Raw genomic sequence first — 20439 nt, 5'->3', positions numbered from 1 at the left:
TAAGGCCTAAGGGTGTGGAAGTTCAACCGGAACCGTTCAGACCGATCGTAATCGGTTTTTTTTCAGCACGGATTGAATCAAATTGATTTATCGATTCGGTTTACATTGGGGTTTTATGAAATCTGTAGAAACTGAAATCAAATTGAGCTGATCAAATGCACCGACTAAACTAAAACAGCTAGATCGAACCTAATAAAAATGATATCGAATCAATAATAATCCAATAAGAAATAAAAAATAATAACAAAAAACATAACCTTATCCCAACTTAATGAGGTTGATTACATGGACCCAAAACAAACAAGACAAAGGAAGATAAATGATAAATGGAAACTAAAAAAAGAAAGAAAAAAAGATGAAACCCAATAAGAAATAAAAAAAAAAGAAAAGATTTTCACATTAATTTTCTTCCGTGTACATGTAAATTTGAAACTGGACCGAATCAAACCCAATTATTCAATTGAAATAACAAAAAATCTGATAAAAAACCGGACCAAAACAAAAGCAATCTATACCGACCGACCGATTGACACCCTTTAAAGTGAGGAAATACAGGACCACCTCTAATTCGTGTCCCCGGTGGATTACTTAGCTTTCTTTCTTCTTCTCCAAATCTTTTGCTTGCACGCATGAAGGAATGGAGATGATGAGGCTTCATAGGACCACCTCCTTCTAGGGTAGTCATGGGCCCACCGCCGGCACCAGAAGATCAAAAAGCTTCGCCGATATTTCATTTTCAAAATGGGCCTACCACAATGAATTTTACTACTTAGCTATTGATACCCAGAACCAGCAAAACAGACCCCACCATTTGTGGTAACATGACGTTCCACACTTCGAAATACTAACTAAACTGCCTAACAGTCCAATAATGGCTGACGAAGGCAGTTAGTGTAGTTATAAAGTTCAATAATGGTTTAGGTTGGGGTTGGGTCATCTTCTCAACTAGCAAAATAACCAAATCCACGGGCATCCATGGTCAGGTCTGAAAACGTCTGTGTAAATAGGGTCCAGATCCTGGTTTCAACAAATTGACAAAAAACCATAGCCCTTGGAGCCAAGGTTTCAAGAATTTCTATCAATTGGTCGAATCAGCAGAACCCAATCCAGGTTCTTGTCAATCCATGCTGCATTTCTAAGGTTCAGGTCGATTTCAGCCGGCTGGACCAGATCCAGATCCCAATTCCAAGTTGATAACCTCCTTCCTTGGGACTCAATGGATCATACCAGCCTTAAAGATCCATACAGTCCCAAAACTGAATGAACCATCTTGTTTTGTATTAAAATTTTCTATCCAAGCAGTGAACCGGATAAATTACTGGATTTCTCCATAGATATCTTTCTGCAAGTAACCAAATTTCTAGAGATCTCTTGCATATATTGTTAACTGTGAGCTGAAATGGCCAAGGGTCTCCAGTGGGTGCAAGGGATTGATGAAAGGAACATACCATCAAACCTCACATCATCTATTGTAACAAAGCTTGTGATTTCTATACATTTTCTTCTCTTTTTGTTTTTTCCCTTTCTCTGATAGAAAGACCCAAACAGGGAAATTACAGAGTTTTCACTTCTCAGCTAGAAACTCTCTTGGTTAGTCTGATACAGCGAGTCCAAACCAAGGAGGAAAAAATGACTGCTAATTACAGGAAGCGTGTAATGATTCCCAAAGCGGAACTTGTTCCAAAGCAAACCATGAACCTGGAACCATGTAGGGGAAACCATAAACCGCCTCTTTGATTATCATGATGAGACTGCCTTTGGATCCCTCATTCCAACCTTCAGTGCACACAAAAATACTAGTAAAGCTCAAGTGGCATGCTAGAGGTCTCATCTAGTTCAATTCAAGCTGTCCAAACTTTTGTTTATCTTCGTGCAACTGCTTAACAATATCATCAAGCTCTGGAAATATCGATAATAGCAGCAGCTCAAGAAGGTCAAATGCCAGCTGCTTCAGACAAACTGTTGACTGAGGGGGGGGGGGGGAACCATAAAGACAAACCGTAAGAAAATTCAGCGGAGAAATCATCAAGAGAAGGCAGAAACAAGAAAGCCAGTTGCTAAAAATAACCATACAGATGCTTGAGACAAAGAACCAGAGACAACTATAAGCGGAAATCAGGGGGAAAAAAAATGAAATATGGTAGATTTTGCCACAGGTATATATGCCCAAGAACATACTCTTGCTATCATGTAACAAGTACTTGCTGCTGAATTGAGGCAGCTGCAGAAAAGATCAACTCAATAAAGCTTTATCCCAACCACATGGCAACAGAGAACAAATTTCCCCATAGAGTTAATTATAAATGACACATGTTGGGCTAGCCAATCCATACCAATTTGTAAAAAAACCTAACACGATGTAGAGAAGAATGGAAATCGCAAACACAATCACACAATGCGCACAAGAATTTACGTGGTTCGGCAAGGTTGCCTACGTCCACGGTGAGATGAGATCTGTATCACTATCAATGGAGAATAGGGTTACAGTCACTCGTTCCTCGCACCTCTCTCAGATTTTTCAATGCAGAGAAAGAACTCTCGCTATAGATTTATACAGGAAATTTACCGAAATACCCATATAGTCCTTAAAAAATGACACATGTTGGGCTAGCCAATCTATGGCCTACAATGATCATGATCTAGCACCATGGCCTTCGAGGTAGGATGAATAATACCCCCTCCCCGGCAAACCAAAAAAAGTAAAAAAAGGAAACAAATATATTAGAAGGAGATGATTTGGTTGTATGTTCTTAATACCAAAAATACCTGAAGAAAGAAATAAAGATCCTTAGCACACCGTTCATATTCCTTATGACCAACAAGGCCTACGAGAGCAGCTGGTGCCTTATCTGGAGGCAAAGGACAAGAGAGATAAGAAAGATGAATAGTAAAAGAATAAGCATGGTATCTCCAAGTTTGAACAGGCATTAGATCACAGCAAAAGATATCAATCAGCACTTCCAAAGATAGAATAAGGAATAGAACTAGGCCACCAGGACATTTGCATGAAAGGAAAAAGTAATAATCAGCACATTCAAATCAAAGATTGAGATAGTAATTGAATCAACATCGCACGAAGCAAATTTTAATGTAAGAATAAAACATTGACAGAAAGAAGCAGGTAAATAGAATGAACTTGAGTTGGACCACTGATCTTACCAATCATCAGTTCATAAACAAACTTAGCACTTCGAGCAGCTTCTTGTTTCTGTTCATCAGTCAACACAGTCTCTTTCTTAGGGGACATACTCTCTTTCTTAGGGGAAGATATTTGAGTTGGCTGACCGCCATAATGTGGGCTCTGGGACTGAATTACAGATGGTGGTGGTCTTTGACGCTTGGGATGTTTAGTTATGAAGATACCATCAGGCCAAAGGATCTATGCACATATAAGAGATAAGATAATGTGAGATTAAGCTGTGCAGCATAAAGCATAAGAAATAGATCAAGGTCAAATTATCTACTGTGATCGTTGTATTAACCTTGGCCCTCGGACCAATATAATACATGGTGAAACACATGGAACTTCCATGAATATTTTAGAATGCACTACCACTAATGTTTGCCTTAATCTGAACTCCTAAAACCAAGTTACCAGGACACTTCAAAAAGTCAGTCTACCAATATCAAGACATCACAAATAAGTGCAAAATGCAGTATGTACCAATCCCTGTCAAATCAAAGTGGCACTATATATAAAATGTTATATTGGGTGAAAAAGAAGTCAACTAGTCATGTATAGGCACCAAAGTACACCTGAGCAAGACCAATAATATCTTGTTCTGCCTCTCCGTCTCTCAGTCAATTCTATCAGGGCATTGTAATGCCTATATATTTTACTTTATTTCATTTGTAATAATTCACTAAAGTAGTACCTGCTTTGATACTTCTAGACTGTTACTTACGATGCATTTTTCATGCTTATCATAGTACTCTTATGACTATAGGATTGCCTAAATTTCCTTGATTTCTGTTCACATCCTGTTCAGGTCCAATACTCTCATGTTGATACTGTTTAATAGACCATATGTTTAGAGCCAAATGATTGAACCTCACCAAAAGTCACCTAACCTGAGCAAAAAAGGCAATGGGATTTAAAAATAATTCCAAATAGCATGAGAATGAAATGTTGATGGCTCTTATTCAAGAAAAGAAGATGAGAATTTCAACATCACTATTTTATCAACATCCATAGAGCAAATCTATAATGATAAGCTAGAGCGCTTTAATACAAGAATTTTGTAACAATATAAAAACCTGTAAACCAGAACCTCCAAGAGGAAAGGGAAAAAGAGAAGGAAGAAGAGAGATAACACAGTGGAGAAAAGAGAGAACCATAGAGCCACAATAGGATTCAGAAGAAGTCTATCGTGGCCTAGGTCCTTGCTTATAATGTATTAAGAGTCCTATTAAAGGTCAAATTACAACCAAAGAGTAATTAAAGTAAATAACAATGACTCAACACAACTTAACATAAACTATGACTTAACATAGACCCCCACTCTTGACTTAACACAAACTCTCCCCCTTAGAGTACATTTTAACACTCCCTCTCAAGCTGGCACATATATCAAAAGCTCCAGCTTGGTAGATAATAACATCAAAACCAGTCTTAAACATATATAGCAGTCGTAGATGCCAATGACCATAGAGAGAACTTCATTCCGATAGCAATACCAACACAAGCACACCAATGATCAGCAACAACAGTAGAGAAAAATTTCCGTGCCAAATAAATCCAGACAACAACAAACAAATAAGCAACAGAGAATACCAATTGATGCAGGACATTTGGGGACTCCTACTAGCCCTAGCCTAGGCCCAATTAGATACTCCAAGGGATACCATCTCAGGCCCAAGCCCAAGCCCTACCAGCCCTGCATTTAGTTTTATTTCAGTTATTGCTGTAGAAGTAATTATTAGAAGACATTTATTGCTGTAGAAGTAGTTGTTAGGGAGTTATTTTTTGCAATTTTTTTGATTTTGAGTTTTTAAAAGACTGTATATTGAGAAGGAATGTAGAACAGAATTGAATAACCAAAGAATGAATTGAGTTTCTGGCTGTGAGCGTGTGCACTCTCCTTCCCCCCCTCCCCCTCCTTCTTCTCTTGTCTCCCTGCAACTCTGATCCCCCCCCCTCTTCTTCTTCTTCTTCTTCTTCTTCTTCTGTTTCTTCTTCTCTTTTCCCCCCTGCAATTCTGATTTTCCCTCTTCTTCTTCTCTCGGTTTCTCCTCTTTTCGCCCCTGCAACTCTGATTTCCTCCTGGATTCTCTTTCTTCCTTTCCCCTCCCCCCATTATCTGGTATCAGAGCCCAAACCTGGGTGAAGAATCTCTCTTTCTCAGATTCTTCTTCCCTTCAGTCTCTCTTCCCCCCTTATCTTTCTTCTCCTATCTAAGTTCTCTTGTTCCTTTCCTTGTTCTGGAAACCCCAAGCCAGAACTCCAAAATACTCATATACAACTATCTTATCCTCTTTACCATAACATCCATTGAACCCCTTTAATCACACGATTGCAACAACCAATCGTTCCATATTATTCCATCTTATCCCAAGTTGGAATGACGAACAACACCGGAGATGCCGCAATAGTAATGGCATATGACTTCGACATTCCACTCAACAATATTAGAGGACGTGCTGTTTCAAGATTTCATCCCCTCTTCTCGTGAATTACTGGAGCTTTTGCATGGATGTGCATCACATGGATGGTTTCCTGGGTTTATCCAAACTCGAGGTCGAGTTTTTTTAAAGCAAGGGAGAGTTGATGCAGGACATTTGGGGGCTGCTCGTACTAGCCCTAGCCCAGGCCCAATTAGATACTCCAAGGGATACCATCTTAGGCCCAAGCCCAAGCCCTACCAGCCCTGCATTTAGTTTTTATTCCAGTTAGTGCTGTAGAAGTAATTATTAGAAGACATTTATTGCTGTAGAAGTAGTTGTTAGGGAGTTATTTTCTGCAATTTTTTTGATTTTGAGTTTTTAAAAGACTGTATATTGAGAAGGAATGTAGAACAGAATTGAATAACCAAAGAATGAATTGAGTTTCTGGCTGTGTGCGTGTGCACCCTCCTTCCTCCCCCCCCTCCTTCTTCTTCTCTTGTCTCCCTGCAACTCTGATCCCCCCCTCTTTTCCCCCCTGCAATTCTGATTTTCCCTCTTCTTCTTCTCACGGTTTCTCCTCTTTTCCCCCTGCAATTCTGATTTCCTCCTGGATTCTCTTTCTTCCTTTCCCCTCCCCCCATTACCAATTGTAAGCCAAAATATCATAGCAACAACAACAACATCATAAGCCCTTCTCAACTTCTCAAGGAGGCAAGTAGTAATCTTCATGAAGAATACAGCTAAAAGTGCAGTGTAGGTTGCTGTGAACCATAGGTAACAGCATAAGGTAACTGTGAACCACAAATACAACATAAGGCAGCTGCGAACCATAAGTAACAGCAAAAGGTAACTGTGAACCACAAATACAACATAAGGCAGCTGCGAACCATAAGTAACAGCAAAAGGTAGTTGTGAACCACAAAATAAAAAAATAAGTTAGCTGCGGATCACAAGTAATAGCATAAGGTAGCCATGAACCACAAAATAACATAACGTTGCGGGGAACCACAAACAACAATCTTGTTGCTGCAAACCACAAGTAAACATCTTCATAAGAGAATATGTTGCTGATGACTAGAGCAGATGACATGATCAGAAGCAAACAACACTACGCTGATGACACGAGTAGTTAATAATAATAATCTCCAAATATGAGATGATAACTCTAACGAACAGATAAGCAAATGACACGAGTAGATGATAACAATAATAATCTTCAAATAGCAGATGATAACTCTAATCTCCCCCTTAATTGTAGAACTACACATAAACAAATAATGAAGGGGAGTATACCAGGCAGAACTTCAAAAACAGAAGCAATATACGGCACATTCACCAAAGCATGTTGATGTAGTTTGGACCACTTGAACCAGCATGGACCAAGGCCTTAAATTGGACCAGATTCATGGAGATCGAGCAGCCCCTTTAGATGGACCAGCCAGCCCGCAGGAGCCAAGGCCTCTTTCTAGTTTAGTTACTTTATTATAGTTCTAGTTCCAATAGGAGTTTATTTATTAAGTCAAGTTGTTTATTTAATTCTGAACTCTCTGACCTGTGCATGAGTGGTTTTTTTTAGGGATAAGTTTCCTATTTATGTTATGATTGCTAATAGTTAATAGGATTTTACTTTCATAGTCAGATTAGGACTGCTTTAACTTCTCGAAAACAGGTTGTAAGAGCCATAGGATAAAAAATGATTTGGTGATTAATGAAAGATTGAAGTTTCTTCAATGTTGCAGTACGATTCAGCATGGGTGTGAAGCCTTATTGGACAGTGGGATTCTGATCCATTGGTGGGAAGCCGTTGCTATTTCTTCTATTTCTCTTTTACTCTGTTTTTATTGCAACCAAGGTACTTGTTTTATCTCCCATTGATGACCATTACTGTTAATAAATTTTCTTCTCTGATTTGAGTTAAAATATTCTTCATCGATCTGCTGCTATCCCTAATATTCTGCTCCTATTGATCCATTATTTTGGTATTTATTTCTACTGTAACTATGGCAGTGAAGAGAGTTTAATGCTGATTAAGAGGGGCTGACTGTTTGAATTCAAGTCTACTTTATTGCTGGAATTTCTCACTGGCCGATGCTCTGATTTGAGCCCCTTTTTTTTCTGTAACCTGCAATCAGTAATTACTCCTAATCTAGCCATGAGATGTTAGTCGGATTTTGGATATTATTATTATATTTTTTGGTAAGATGGATTTTAAGATATTAAAGACCTTGTCTAAAGAGGCCTTAGACCAGGGTTTTGTGGAGATCAGAATTTCTGAACTGCTGATATTAATTATTTCCATAATTCTGTCCAATTTTAAATTCTGGGTTGAAGTTTCTTTAATTACTTTAAATCCAGTCATTAACTTTGCATCATATTTTGGGAAATACATTAACCAACCAAGAAGGAAATTCGACCTTAATTTAGACTGATTTGATTCTTTTATTTGAAGTAATTAAGGTTTTCCTCTTTTCTGAATTTAAGTTTCAGATTTCATATTTCTTCTAATTACTTTTGATCTAGCCATCAGATCATTCCCATCTTCTGAAGGGACACCTATTCTCATTGTTTGTGACTGCTAGAGTTTGACCTTCATCTGAGAAGGTTGACTTTTCTGTTGACTTTGGGTTGATTTTCTAATTTGGGTTTGTCTTCAGATCCTGTCCAGGAAGGTTTAGAGTTGTTCCAACCTACCCCCTCCCCCAATCACATGTTACCAAGAACTGCAGAAAAAAATCGATCTGAGGACCAAGAACTAGAAGCAGTCTCCCGTACACACATCATATTGTCATCCACAAGCCGCAGAGTCTGTCAAAGCTACCAGATAGCAACCGAACACGTCGCAATAGTATAGTAACAATAGCATAGCAGCAAATTGGGTTGCTACTTGCTAGGGGCCATCCAAACGATGAACGGATCAAGAAACAAAGGTAGTAGTAATTGCCGTAAATAAATTGAAGTTTCGATCCCAATTAAGGAGGTAAACAAGAGTAAGGGCAGAAAATAATTAAATGCAAGGAAAAGAGGAAAAATATGGAATTATAATGAGAATGAGACAAAACTGAATCAATTTTAAAGAACAATGGCAAATCTGTAATTTACCAGAATATTCAAGGTGGTACTTGGTCGATCAAAGGCGAAAAGGACACAAAGGGTATTAGGATTTGTTGATTGGAGACAGACTTGGATTAAACAAAATTAAAGGATAAAACATAATAGAGGAAGGAATGGGAAATTTTGGAAAAACAGGATAAGAAGAGTTAGAAGACAACCACGATTTGAGGTTGACTTCAACCTCTCGACTCCAACCAAGGCGGAAAACCAGCAACAATACGACGGAGAGATCTCTCCCACCTGGTATCGGAATGAACTGAAATTTTAGGATATGATTGCCAACCCAAATCCTTCTTAAATGTAACTACTAATCACCCCAAACAGCACGGGAAGAGGACATGTTTAAAAGCTGAAACAGAATACGACAGTGGTTACTGTAGGAGAACAGTTATCAGGTTTGTAACTCACTATAGAAGGGGTCTTAAGGACTGAAACTCAAGGGTTTGGGTCACCCAAGGTTTGCGAACACCCCACAAAATACCAGGCTGAAAGGTTCCAATGCGAAGGAGATCAACTCCAAAGTTTTGGGCAGCTAGTATCACCCAGAACAGGGTAACGTGAGGATAGGTCCAGAAACATACCAAGCAACGGTCAACTTCCCAAAGTATGTGAACAAGTGTCTAGTGCACTTGGTAGCATGTGGTGTGTGGAAGCCCATTGCTATCAAGAGGTCTTGGGTTCAAGCCTCCTGGGTCACACCTCAGCTCCCCCATAGATTAGGATAAAGTAGGACCTATCAAAAATAAAAAACAAAAAACCTTCCCAAAGTAAGATCTAGATCTGATGAGTAGATGTAGTAGACCAGAAAAATCCTATTGTAGGTAGGAGTAGTCATACGCAGGCAGCAAACTATGAAAATACTTCAGTAACAGAAGCAAAAAACTATGTGCGGGGAGAGAATCACATCAACAATAACCAAGCACAAGAAGCCCTGTTTTTTTTTTTTTTATACGGCAAGAGAACACTACCTGGTCTGTGTGCAAGTAACAGGGGTGTGAGATTTCCACCTTTCCATGGGGGCAGGGTGGTCATTTTGCACCCACCTGTGTCTAGGTGCAGGGGCCACACAACCAGGTAGTGTTTTTCCCCCTTTTTTTTTTTATTCATTCTTGATCAATTAGGGTTTCATTAGAATAAAAAAATAAAAGAAGGAAGCAGTGAACAGAAGAAGAGGAAAACCAGTAACTAGTTTTTTTTTTCTTCTTCTCCATCGCTCTAATACCATGTAACAATATAAAAACCAGTAAAGCAGCACCAACAAGAGGAACAGAGGAATAAGAAGAAGGAAGAAAAGAGACAAACAGTGGAGAAAAGAGACAGAACCCTAGAGCCATGATAGGATTCAGAAGTAAGTCTATCGTACACTAGGTCTTTGCTTATAATGTATTAAGAGTTCTACTATTAAAGGTCAAATTACAACCAAAGACTCACTAAAGTAAATAACAATGACTCAACACAACTTAACATAAACTATGACTTAACATAGACCCCCACTCTCGACTTAACACAAACTCTCCCCCTCAGGGTTCAATATTTCACAAATTAAAAAATGTAGTGAAAAAAAATGAGACTATTATACCATGTTCATCCTAGAGGATGGATCAAAAGGGATTAAACTGGTTTAACAAATGGATCCAATATCCCATTAGCATGCCCAAGGCCAGAGCTGGCTTGGATTAGTAAACATGGATGATGGATCCACAATCAACCCATAATCTTACTTGGTCCTATGAATCAGATTTCCAACCAGATTTGCATACTTCCACTTAAATCTAGTCATATCTATACGTAGATAACTTAGCCTTGTGCTTCACAGGATCTGGATCTGGATCCAGACAGTCAAACCCAAACTGGTGGGAACAGGTAGGATGAATCCTATGTTCAGGTTAAACACTCCTCAGACAGGATCCCAACTCACCCAAAACAGAAAAGTCAACAAAAGTCAACCTTCTCAGATGAAGGTCAAACTTTAACAATCACTCACAAAAAATTAGAATAGATGCTTCAGAAGATGGCAATAATCCAGAGGTCAGATTAAAAGTAATTGAAGGATATAAATTATGAATCAAAATCAAAGTCAGACTGCGTTCAAAATCTGGTCGAGTTCCTTCTTGACTGGTTAATGTAATCCCCAAAATATGAATCAAACTTAACTGCAAGATTAAAAATTGACTCAGATCTGAAATAGAACATAGAATGAAAACGGGAAATTTTATATAGTAGCAGATCAGAGATTCTGATCAGCTTCAAAGCTTGGTTGAAGGACCCTCTTGGGTGGTCCTTGAATGCCCCAAAATCTGGGAGAAATCCGATGGACAGATTCTCCAATAAACTAAATCTCGTTTTCAACAAAGAGACTCAAAAACAGGGTATCCACCAGGTCTATTTGGGAAGGTTCTTGCTGTGATCTAAACGCCAGTATGAACTGCATATAAACAGTAATAAAAGGAGATGAAAATCCCTCCCAATCTCAAGTTAAATCGAATTTCAGCACGCACACAAATAACAGATGATAACACTAATTAATTGCAGGAAAAAAAACCAGAGAATAAGAAAGAAGAATGATAACTATGGCTTCCCACCAAACAAGGAACATAATCTCATTGCCCTCCAAGGATTTCACACCCTCTTACTGAATCGCACAACACTCCATTGCAGAGAATTGAACTTCTATTCATCAAATCGTCTCCGAGCCAATGGCTCTTAGAAGTCTTATATAGCTAACTTAATTCAGAATCATAATCTAACTAGGAAAAACAAATCCTATTGCTAAGCAACAAAAATAAGAAGCAAAGGAATCCTTCTCATGCAAGGTGAGTGAATTCAAAGCCTATTAAACACCTTAAAATTAAAAACAACTAACTACCTAATCCTGTATGCCTACCTTCTACCCATATTTTAGGCCCATTAAAGTGGCCCACTACAATGAAAATACATGGGATCAAAGGCCCAACACATACATAACCCAACCCGAAGCTTACTTCCAACAAAATAAGCCCTTTAGGTACAAATGGACATGGTTCGAAGTGAATTTTAGGTCTGATCCACTGCATTTTTGGAAGATGGAATGATACCACAGATACAATTTCCATTCAGCAAGAGGGAAGAGAAACTTGAAAACAAATAAAAAACATTATGTAACAAAGGGACACATCCGAACTATTTGGAGTACACAAATCTATTCCGCTATTACGCTCTGAGGATGATAGTGCTGTTAGATTAAAAGCAGTTGGTTGCTGTTGATTCCCAACCAAAAATAGAAAGGCTTTTCTTCCTATTTCAACTCAAGTTATTCTTCACCTAATCCTTGACTTATTAATGCCTTCAGTTTGCACTGTATATGTAAATATTTATGAATACATGTATACACAGTCAGATCTGGAAACAAGAAGTGAAGGCACAGAAACATTAATTATCCAAAATGTCAACCAAGAGGTGAAACATCTTATCAAGTACTTAAATATTCCATTGTTCCAAGATTTTTTTTTGGGAGGGGGGGGGGGGGAGTCACCTGTTCAACCCGCTTGATTGCTGAAGCAATCACTGATCCCCTCCGCAGAAGCTGGATTTTTTCGATTAACCAATCATCAAAAGCATCACCCATCCCTAGCTGCAATACTTGTTTGGCTACCCAAAAAGCCTGCCTCCTGTAATGGGAATGCAATTGCGGTCAGGAAGAATCACCAGGTCAATAGAATAGCATTATATAGGAATGCCTGAAAGCCAAAATCAACAACACAAAACAAATAGTCTCTACTTCTCTTTTCATCCACAGCAATACCTGATCCACCCACCATCATGAAGCTGAAAGATGACATCCACCAAATCTAATATTGGGATACTCAGATTTGGTGGTACCCACTGCATTTAGAAAGATACACTATAAAATCAATAGAAAGCATGACTAGGCTATAAGTCAAAAGCATCAATGAAGAAGCAGAATACACGAGCAAATAGAAAGCAGTACAACTAGTTACATAATCACAAAAATATTTCATTCCAAAGGTGATTTATGCCCACGGAAATAGCAAGAGAAAAAAGAGTCAAACAAGTGATCTCAGTACATACCTCTGTAGGAAGTGTTGGATCAGTAGCAGCATCAAGTAGTACCTCAGATGTCTCCTGTGGATTATTACTTCCTCTTCCTTTTAGACCAATTTCAGATTTTCTGATACGATGATCACTACTTTGCAACCTACCATCTGAGTCACTCCCTGAATCTTCCATTGGATTTTCATGTTTTTTACAGGGGATTTTTACTGGCAAACATGATTTGCTCCTTCTTCTCAATCCTGGATTTTCTGCTACAAGGTTCTGCTTCATCTGCAATGTTGTCTCCTTTCTGTTTAAGTGCTCTCCTCTGTACAATAAGGGATCATTAACAGCACCTACCAGATTCTGAACCTTGGTACTCTTTTCATTTGACTTATCTTCCAGGTTAACTTCAAAATTCAAGGGTAAAATATTAGTCAAAATGCACAAAGAGAAACTTCATAATAAGTAAGCAGTATAAGACAAAAGGCATTCCCAATTCTACCCAGACTGACCTGATAATGTTTCAATAATCGAAAGGGAATTTGAGAACATGTATGTCTGCACTATAAATAGTCCAAAAGTAGTTAGGAGCTTGCTTCGGAATAACAATAGAAAACACAGTAGGGGGCAAAACAAAGGAAAATAAATAAGACCTGAGAATCAACGCTAAGGAAATCCCAAACCTCTATTGAACCCGATATGGTTGGAAGCTGTAGTAGCCTCTGAGAAACAGAAGAACAAAATAGAGTTAGGGAATGACTGGAAGCATATTGAAATGTGATTATAAACTAAAACAAAAAAGAAGAGCGGAAGAATGTTATGGCATGTAGGGCTATAGCAAAACCCCTTCCCCCTCCCCTGAACCCCAAACGAAAAAGCAAGGTTATTTTCAGGCCTCTGAGAAACAGCATATGTAAGAGTTATGGAATGACTGGAAGCATAAGACAATGGGATTCTAAGAAAACATAAAGAAGAAAATGGAAAACTATTATGGCATACAGAGCAGTAGCACAAAAAATGCAGGTTATTTTTAAGATGAAGCTGGACTCCAACCCCTGCCAAGTGGCAAGCATGTAAGTTTGAGATATGTGCTAAGGTTTCCAGTGACCAAATTCCATGATAAAAAAAGAATAAATACTACATCAACCTATCTGAATCAGACTCAAACCGACCTATAATAACCATAATTTTCTTCAGACTTAGACAACAAGAACACTTAACAGTGTATATCGTATTGTGCAGATACATCATGAAATATGCAAAGCAGTGGATTTAGATCACCAAATTATAATGATTTAAGGCAAGAAATAATCTATTTCTAGTGTAAGAGATATGTGCTAAGGTTGCCAGTGACCAAATTCCATGAAAAAAAAGAATAAATACTACATCAACCTATCTGAATCAGACTTAAGCCGACCTACAATAAACATAATTTTCTGCAGACTCAGACAACAAGAACACTTAACAGTGTTTATCGTATTGTGTGGATACATCGTGAAATATGCAAAGCAGTGGATTTAGATCACTGAATTATAATGACTTAAGGCAAGAAATAATCTATTCCTAGTGTAAGTTGAGTACCAAGAATCTCAGATTTCATTATTACACCTAGCTTTTGTTACACTTTCAAACAATGAGAACCACAAAATAAGAAACCAAAATTACATATATTACCTTTAAGTATTTGTCAAGCAATTTACACCGTTCCTGAACAACAGAGATCTCTAAACCTGTTGATAAAAAATGTTTGGGTGGCAAATTAAGATTATATTGTGGAAACTCTTTCAGACGCCGATGCAGCTCCTCAAAATGGCGAAACCTACAGAAACAGCCACACAAATCAATCGAGGAAGCTAAAGCTATTTAAAATGAAAGATAGCAGTAGAAACTTGACACTAGAAGCCACATAACACATCAAACCCTAACTGGTAATGACATCTAACTAGATACAATACAGGAATGATAAAAATGAACCAAAATAACCAATAGTAAAATCAGAAAGTCTACAGCATAGTGTTGAGCACCTTCTTTTAATGGACCAACTATTATTATTTGCATCAGTAACAGAAATCGAATACACAGCAAATGTTCTAGAACCACTCTTCACAATATTGGCACCCAATACCTGCAACAGAAAATAAATTTACATCTTCCATGTCAATTTTTATATGAAGCACACAAAAATTACAATGTTTAAACAAATAGGGAATATGCATTTTAGTGTTACTACCTCACATCTCAACTTCAAAAATGAATCTGTCAACACTGATTTTTTCAGGGAGTTAATAGAAGCTTCAGTTATAGAAATAGATGGAGTGGATGAAGATGCAGCTGCTCCACTGTGAACTCTACCCCAACTTTCCAGCTCAGGATCATCACTACAATCCTCAGCTTTCACATCTTCCTTAGATGAATTTAATATATCCTGTCCATCTCCCAAACGGAATGTTGTTCTCTCAACCTCCTGCCAGGTGTTCACCTTCTGATTGCCTAATCTGGACCTTTTGCTGCCTGAATGGGCTCTAGATAATCTCTGGTAATGAGGATGCCCTTTACCAGCCTTCCTGACCATATGGCCTCCAGAATTTTCAAGTGGATGGTGTATGTGAGAAACAGCAGCATTTCTATTATTTTTACTATCCCAAACTTTAGTTCCAGGAGAATCAAGACCTGTCACAATGCTGCTTTCGTCTTCTTCAGTATAACAGCTACTACTCTCTGATTCGACGTCTTCCGAAAGCAGATCATGCTCATGCTCTCCTTGATGTGATGTGGCTGGAGAGTGAACTGATCTGTTTCCATCAGTACGGGCATGTAATTCTGCCAAAGATCGATTATCATATGGAGGGAGACTGTTGTTCCTCTGGGAAATACCAAACTTGGTAGTTCCATCCTTTACCTGCTGCTTAAATGACAGATTTGAGTGATCCAATGTAACAGGAATTCCTGCTGTTAAATTTTCTGTAACTTGTTTAGCTAACTGATTTGCACCTTCTTTCGTTTTGTAGTTTCGTCCTTTGGTCCACATATTTTCAAAATGCTCTGGAGCAAGAGCTTGTGTCTTTCTGCGGTACATCACATCTAACATCTCACCCCATTCTCCACCGGATTTGTGTCGTTGGATGTATTTTCCATCATCGGTTTCCGAGGGTGAGGGTAAAGAACTCCAAGAGCGGGAAGACTGGGTATCAATAGAAAGCAATGGATCCTTTGGTTGAGATGTTCCATTCATATTTTCTTTCACAGACTCACCAGAGGTAGCTCTAGGGTGCTCACGCTTAAACTGCATAAGTTCAACACCTCTAGCAGATCGATCTAGGAACCCTGAGAAATGATCAGATGAAGGCCTTGGAGGCCCATTTGACTTGGACTGAGATGCATCCTGTGCCGAAGTAGTGACTCCTCTATCAGTTTTTTTCGCAATAGAAAGAACCACAGATTCAACTCTTTCATTAATAAACCTGCCATGGGAATTAAAGAGAGAAGTGGGTAAAGCATTCGAACAATAAGAATGCATAAAACATAAAGAACACTACCTTGGACTAGCCAAGTTCAAGACTGGCCTAATCACTGTACAGGCAAGAAGCTCTCTGACAATATAACGGAAGAAAGAGCACTGCAGATCTTCAGGCTTGAAACTGATTGAGATGAATCCATCCATCAAGTGCTGCAAAACCTATGTATTTACAAAATAAGAACATCACCACAACAGAGTGGTCAATATCAGATGAAATCCCTTTATCCTTATGGACACTGACTCAGCACTGCGTAGGAAGGAAATTAAGTGGAAAACCTTGTGCTCAGCTTCAGCAGAAAATAAAGCAGGATGCAACTTGTTGTCAGCATCCAGAACTTGCTTCAGTTCCCGATCCCGATGATCAATGGTTATCTCTTCCAACTGTTGCCTGACAATCTTGGCTTGACTCACGCGGAATAGCTCTAAATGAGCGCAAATAAGATTGATAACATCCCTATATCATACCAGCCTAATAAGGTTCCTCTTAAATTCAAGTCTCCGAGTCAAGCACATCAAGAATAGAGGATCATGCAAATTACCTGGTAAGAAGGTCGATGAGATTTATATCCCTAACACGACATGAAACTTCTCCAAAGACACCATTTATTATTTGCACCAGCTCCTCTGGACCATCTCTATCAGGTGTTAAGCGGGAGTACCAGAGATCAGTCACCCACTCAGAAACTAGATGTCTAGTGAACTGATCTATTGCAGCTTCGACAACAGGCGAATTCACCTTCCTTCTCCAGTTGGATTTTTCAAGGGAAACCTTTGGAAGTTCAGGAGGCTTCTTTTGAGAAAGATGATTGGCAGAGGGTGGTTTATCACTGTAAGCTGCAGCTCTTCTATTCATCCCAATGTCTAATGATATATAGCGGAGGAGTAAAATTAAGGATGCAGCTGCTGGCATATTGATCCAAACAGAAGAGCTGGTCACTGGAAATACAATAAAAACAAATAAGTCGCAATTCATAATTTGGAAATCCCAGGTTTATTTTTTACTTTATTTTATTTTATTTGCCCATACATTTATGGCCTATGGAGCTGTAGCATAGCGTTCCTCTCCTCTAATAACCAACACCTGGAAGCACTAATCTAGCATTGTCTGTCATGTTCTATTGAGAAAGTGCAAATCAATGCGTTGCACCACTGTTATCTTGAATACTGCTTTATCAGAGATATTAAAAAGCAATTAAGTATAATTTATGGTAAGGAGGAGACTAGAAAATATAACTTGCACAAACATTCAAAAGATGATGAAGTCTCTCTAAGGTGTTCTAGGTGCAAACAATGTTGACAATGAGGAGCTTAGCTGACACTCGGATTATGTAGATATTTGTTTGTGCCAACATCTACTCATGGTAAGTACGTGGCTCTACAAAGCTCTGCTGCTTCAAAAGACAACCTTTTAACACAAATATAGAAGGAAAAATTCTAAATGGTGGACAATGCAGTTGAACTGACCCTAAATTAAACATGTGGATAATTCAGAGGCCAGCCTATGTCCCTATCTATCCAACAGTCAGATGCCACATCATCCCTCCATATGGCTCAGACCATATGGTTAAGGAAAGTGTTCCTTGACAAGCCAATACATAGACACTTTCTTATATTACAAGAGAAGATTAGCCAACCATGATAGACTTCAATGGAAATGATAATATTCCAGGTGCAGATGCAAATACACAGTTGGCTATAGATTCCAAACTTACAGTGACTGCTGAAGGAACTTCAAAGATAATGCAGTGTACATACAGACCTGTTTGTAGGCCCCAGTATACAAAATTATAAACAGAATTCCACTGTTATTTATTAATATTTTGATAGGTCCTACTTTAGTCTATTCTAAGGGGAAGGGATGGTGTGAACCAAGAAGCTTGAACCCAAGACCTCCTGGTAACAATGGGCTTTAATGCACCACAAGCTACCAAGTGCGCTAGGCACTTGTTCACGAATTCCACTGTTATTTATTTCTTTATTTAATTTTTTATGGAGGCAGGGTCATTCTAAATTGATATTGACTACATTTACTTGTGGGATAAGAGGGAGGGGATACATGAGAAAGGGGATGGTGAAGGCAGGAGTCCACCCAGGTCTCTGCTACCACAAGTAATAGGCTTTACTAGCTGGCCCAGCTGGCACCTCCTAATTAATAAGAAAGGAAAGGGTGTACCAGTACACGAGGCTCCCGCCACTGCGGGTCTGGGGAGGGTCATAATGTACGCAGCCTTACCCCTGCTTTCGCAAAGAGACTGTTTGCAGACTCGAACCCATGACCACTTGGTCACAATGGAGCAACCTTACCATTGCACCAAGGCCCACCCGTTGGCACCCCCTAATTAATGAATGAGTAATTTGGTATTCCTGAAAATATCAATCAAATTTTTTCTAATGGTCCTGCAGCATGTCAATGAGCGATGTTAAAGGCTTCAGCGACTAAAATACAATATAAAAGGCCATATTGTTGTCAGGAAATTTCTTGTTCTTCCATTGATCAATGGAACCAAAAATCATAAACCTTTAGCTGATTCAATAAGATTATACCAAGGCTTCTGCATAAGCAAAAGAACGAATTTTCATAGTCAAAGAACTGAAATAAGTGTAAAAATACAAGATGGATATTGCATTAGTAAAACACAATATCATCAGCCAAAAATTATTACCTGGAGTTTCGTATTAAACTGCAATTACCACAAACGCATTATGAGAGAGAAATTAATGAAATAAGTATAGAAAGTAAGAAGCAAACAACAACGAATTCAGAACCAGCAAATTCTGCACAGTGAAATTCAGAAGAATATCGATATACGAACCAATTGACACTACAAATAAAGACACAAGATGAATTCTACATCAATTTTTTTTTAAAAAAAAACCAAAATAAACCCAGTTCCTCGTGTTGCCACATTCCAATTAGTCAGTAACAGCAAATTCAGCTAGGGTGTATAAAAACTGAAATTGAAACACAATTCTCCAATATCAAATCGAAACGGTCCCAAATCCAACACTTACGCGACATAAGATAAGACAGCCCAACCACGCATATGACCAGAATTAAGATCCGCTTCTTGGCTTCCTCAATAAGGTCCCGAACTGTTTGCCTCCCAGTACTCATCTCCGCAACCCAACCAATGTTCACGTCATAAAACAATAACAACAACAACCAAATCAAACGTCGAATCAGTACATTCCTTCTTTGCTTCTTTTCCTTCTTCCGAATTAGATGAAAAAGCATATCATTGGTACCACCAGGCACGCCGTACCTCCATTCTCATCTCAATGGCTCGATTCGATCAACCACAAAACTCGTCTCGACCACCAGGATCAATTCAATCCACGGAAAACCAACTGGCAATCAATGAAAGGCCTATCCAACGATTTCCAGTACAGAAACCAAATGCTATCAGCCTCTGTGAAATCAAAACCAAAATTATCGAGAACTAGGGTATAATTGAACTCTTTCGACCCGCAGACTGGTAGGTTCCCCCCCCCCCTCTCTCTCTCTCTCTCTCTTTCTTCTCTTTCCCTATGACTCTGAAGTTTTTAACTGCCAAGTGGTCTTGGTGAGTTTCGTCTCGGCAATTCAGCGTTTTCTGGGCTTCTGTTGCGTTTTGAGTAAAACTCGGGTGAAATGAGCCGTGAGGTCAGAGACTCAGAGGTGAGGCGACTGGGCGAGTGAGCTAGCGTTACGTCGTTACCTCGTAAAGTCCTAATTTACTCTTTTCAGGCGTTTAAATTTTCTCAATCTTTTTATTTAAATTTTTTTTTAAAATATTTGAAAACGTTCATCATCGAAGTAATTAGGAAAAAATACTTTCCACTTATGTCTTTGTATAATTGTATTTTCGCGGAATGCAAATCGAATTATTGTCCCCATTTGCCAGATCTTCTTTCCAGCGCAAATTAGTGTATGGGGAACTTAAAAGGCTTGACAAGTCTACGTTACACCCTGTGCTTAGTATGCACTCCCTTCTCCTGCTCTTTATTGCTTTGCTATTTTCTTCTTTTTTTTTTACTATCCTATTTTACCCTTTAGGTTGGGGCCAGTGTGATGCTGGAAAAGACAGAATGGGACCCGATACCCCACAATACATTTTTCGTTTTTTTTTTGTTCTTCTTTTTGTTTCAAGTTATTAAGATAAGTTAGATCATATTTTTATGAAAAATAATTA

The 20439-nt window shown here is 38.6% G+C and overlaps 1 protein-coding gene and 1 long non-coding RNA gene across 3 annotated transcripts; both read right to left on the bottom strand.

Moving 5' to 3' along the window:
* Positions 1 to 1470: 1470 nt before the first annotated feature.
* Positions 1471 to 19920, bottom strand: LOC122651772. Of its 2 annotated transcripts, XM_043845303.1 has the most exons (15): positions 19280 to 19914; positions 16807 to 17203; positions 16544 to 16721; positions 16287 to 16426; positions 14981 to 16211; positions 14775 to 14875; positions 14425 to 14569; positions 13404 to 13472; positions 13263 to 13308; positions 12784 to 13157; positions 12497 to 12576; positions 12227 to 12362; positions 3160 to 3379; positions 2767 to 2849; positions 1471 to 1966 (listed from the first exon to the last, which is right to left on the bottom strand). In XM_043845303.1, exons 1-15 carry the CDS (start codon positions 19500 to 19502, stop codon positions 1832 to 1834), a joined length of 3558 nt encoding a protein of 1185 aa, XP_043701238.1. In that variant the 5' UTR covers positions 19503 to 19914; the 3' UTR covers positions 1471 to 1831. The 2 variants fall into 2 exon arrangements, 1 of the variants encoding a protein (XP_043701238.1); XR_006331508.1 differs by lacking the exons at positions 1471 to 1966; positions 2767 to 2849 and having other exon boundaries at positions 3245 to 3379; positions 12510 to 12576; positions 19280 to 19920.
* On the bottom strand, positions 4263 to 10248 carry LOC122651773. The gene is made up of 3 exons (XR_006331509.1): positions 10187 to 10248; positions 9415 to 9419; positions 4263 to 4457 (listed from the first exon to the last, which is right to left on the bottom strand). It is a non-coding gene; the product is annotated as an uncharacterized LOC122651773 (long non-coding RNA).
* Positions 19921 to 20439: the final 519 nt, after the last annotated feature.

Source organism: Telopea speciosissima, chromosome 2, assembly GCF_018873765.1.
Source record: "Telopea speciosissima isolate NSW1024214 ecotype Mountain lineage chromosome 2, Tspe_v1, whole genome shotgun sequence".
NCBI lineage: Eukaryota > Viridiplantae > Streptophyta > Magnoliopsida > Proteales > Proteaceae > Telopea > Telopea speciosissima.
The sequence above is the reverse complement of the archived record's forward strand: the minus strand, read 5'-3'. Positions and strand labels throughout refer to the sequence as shown.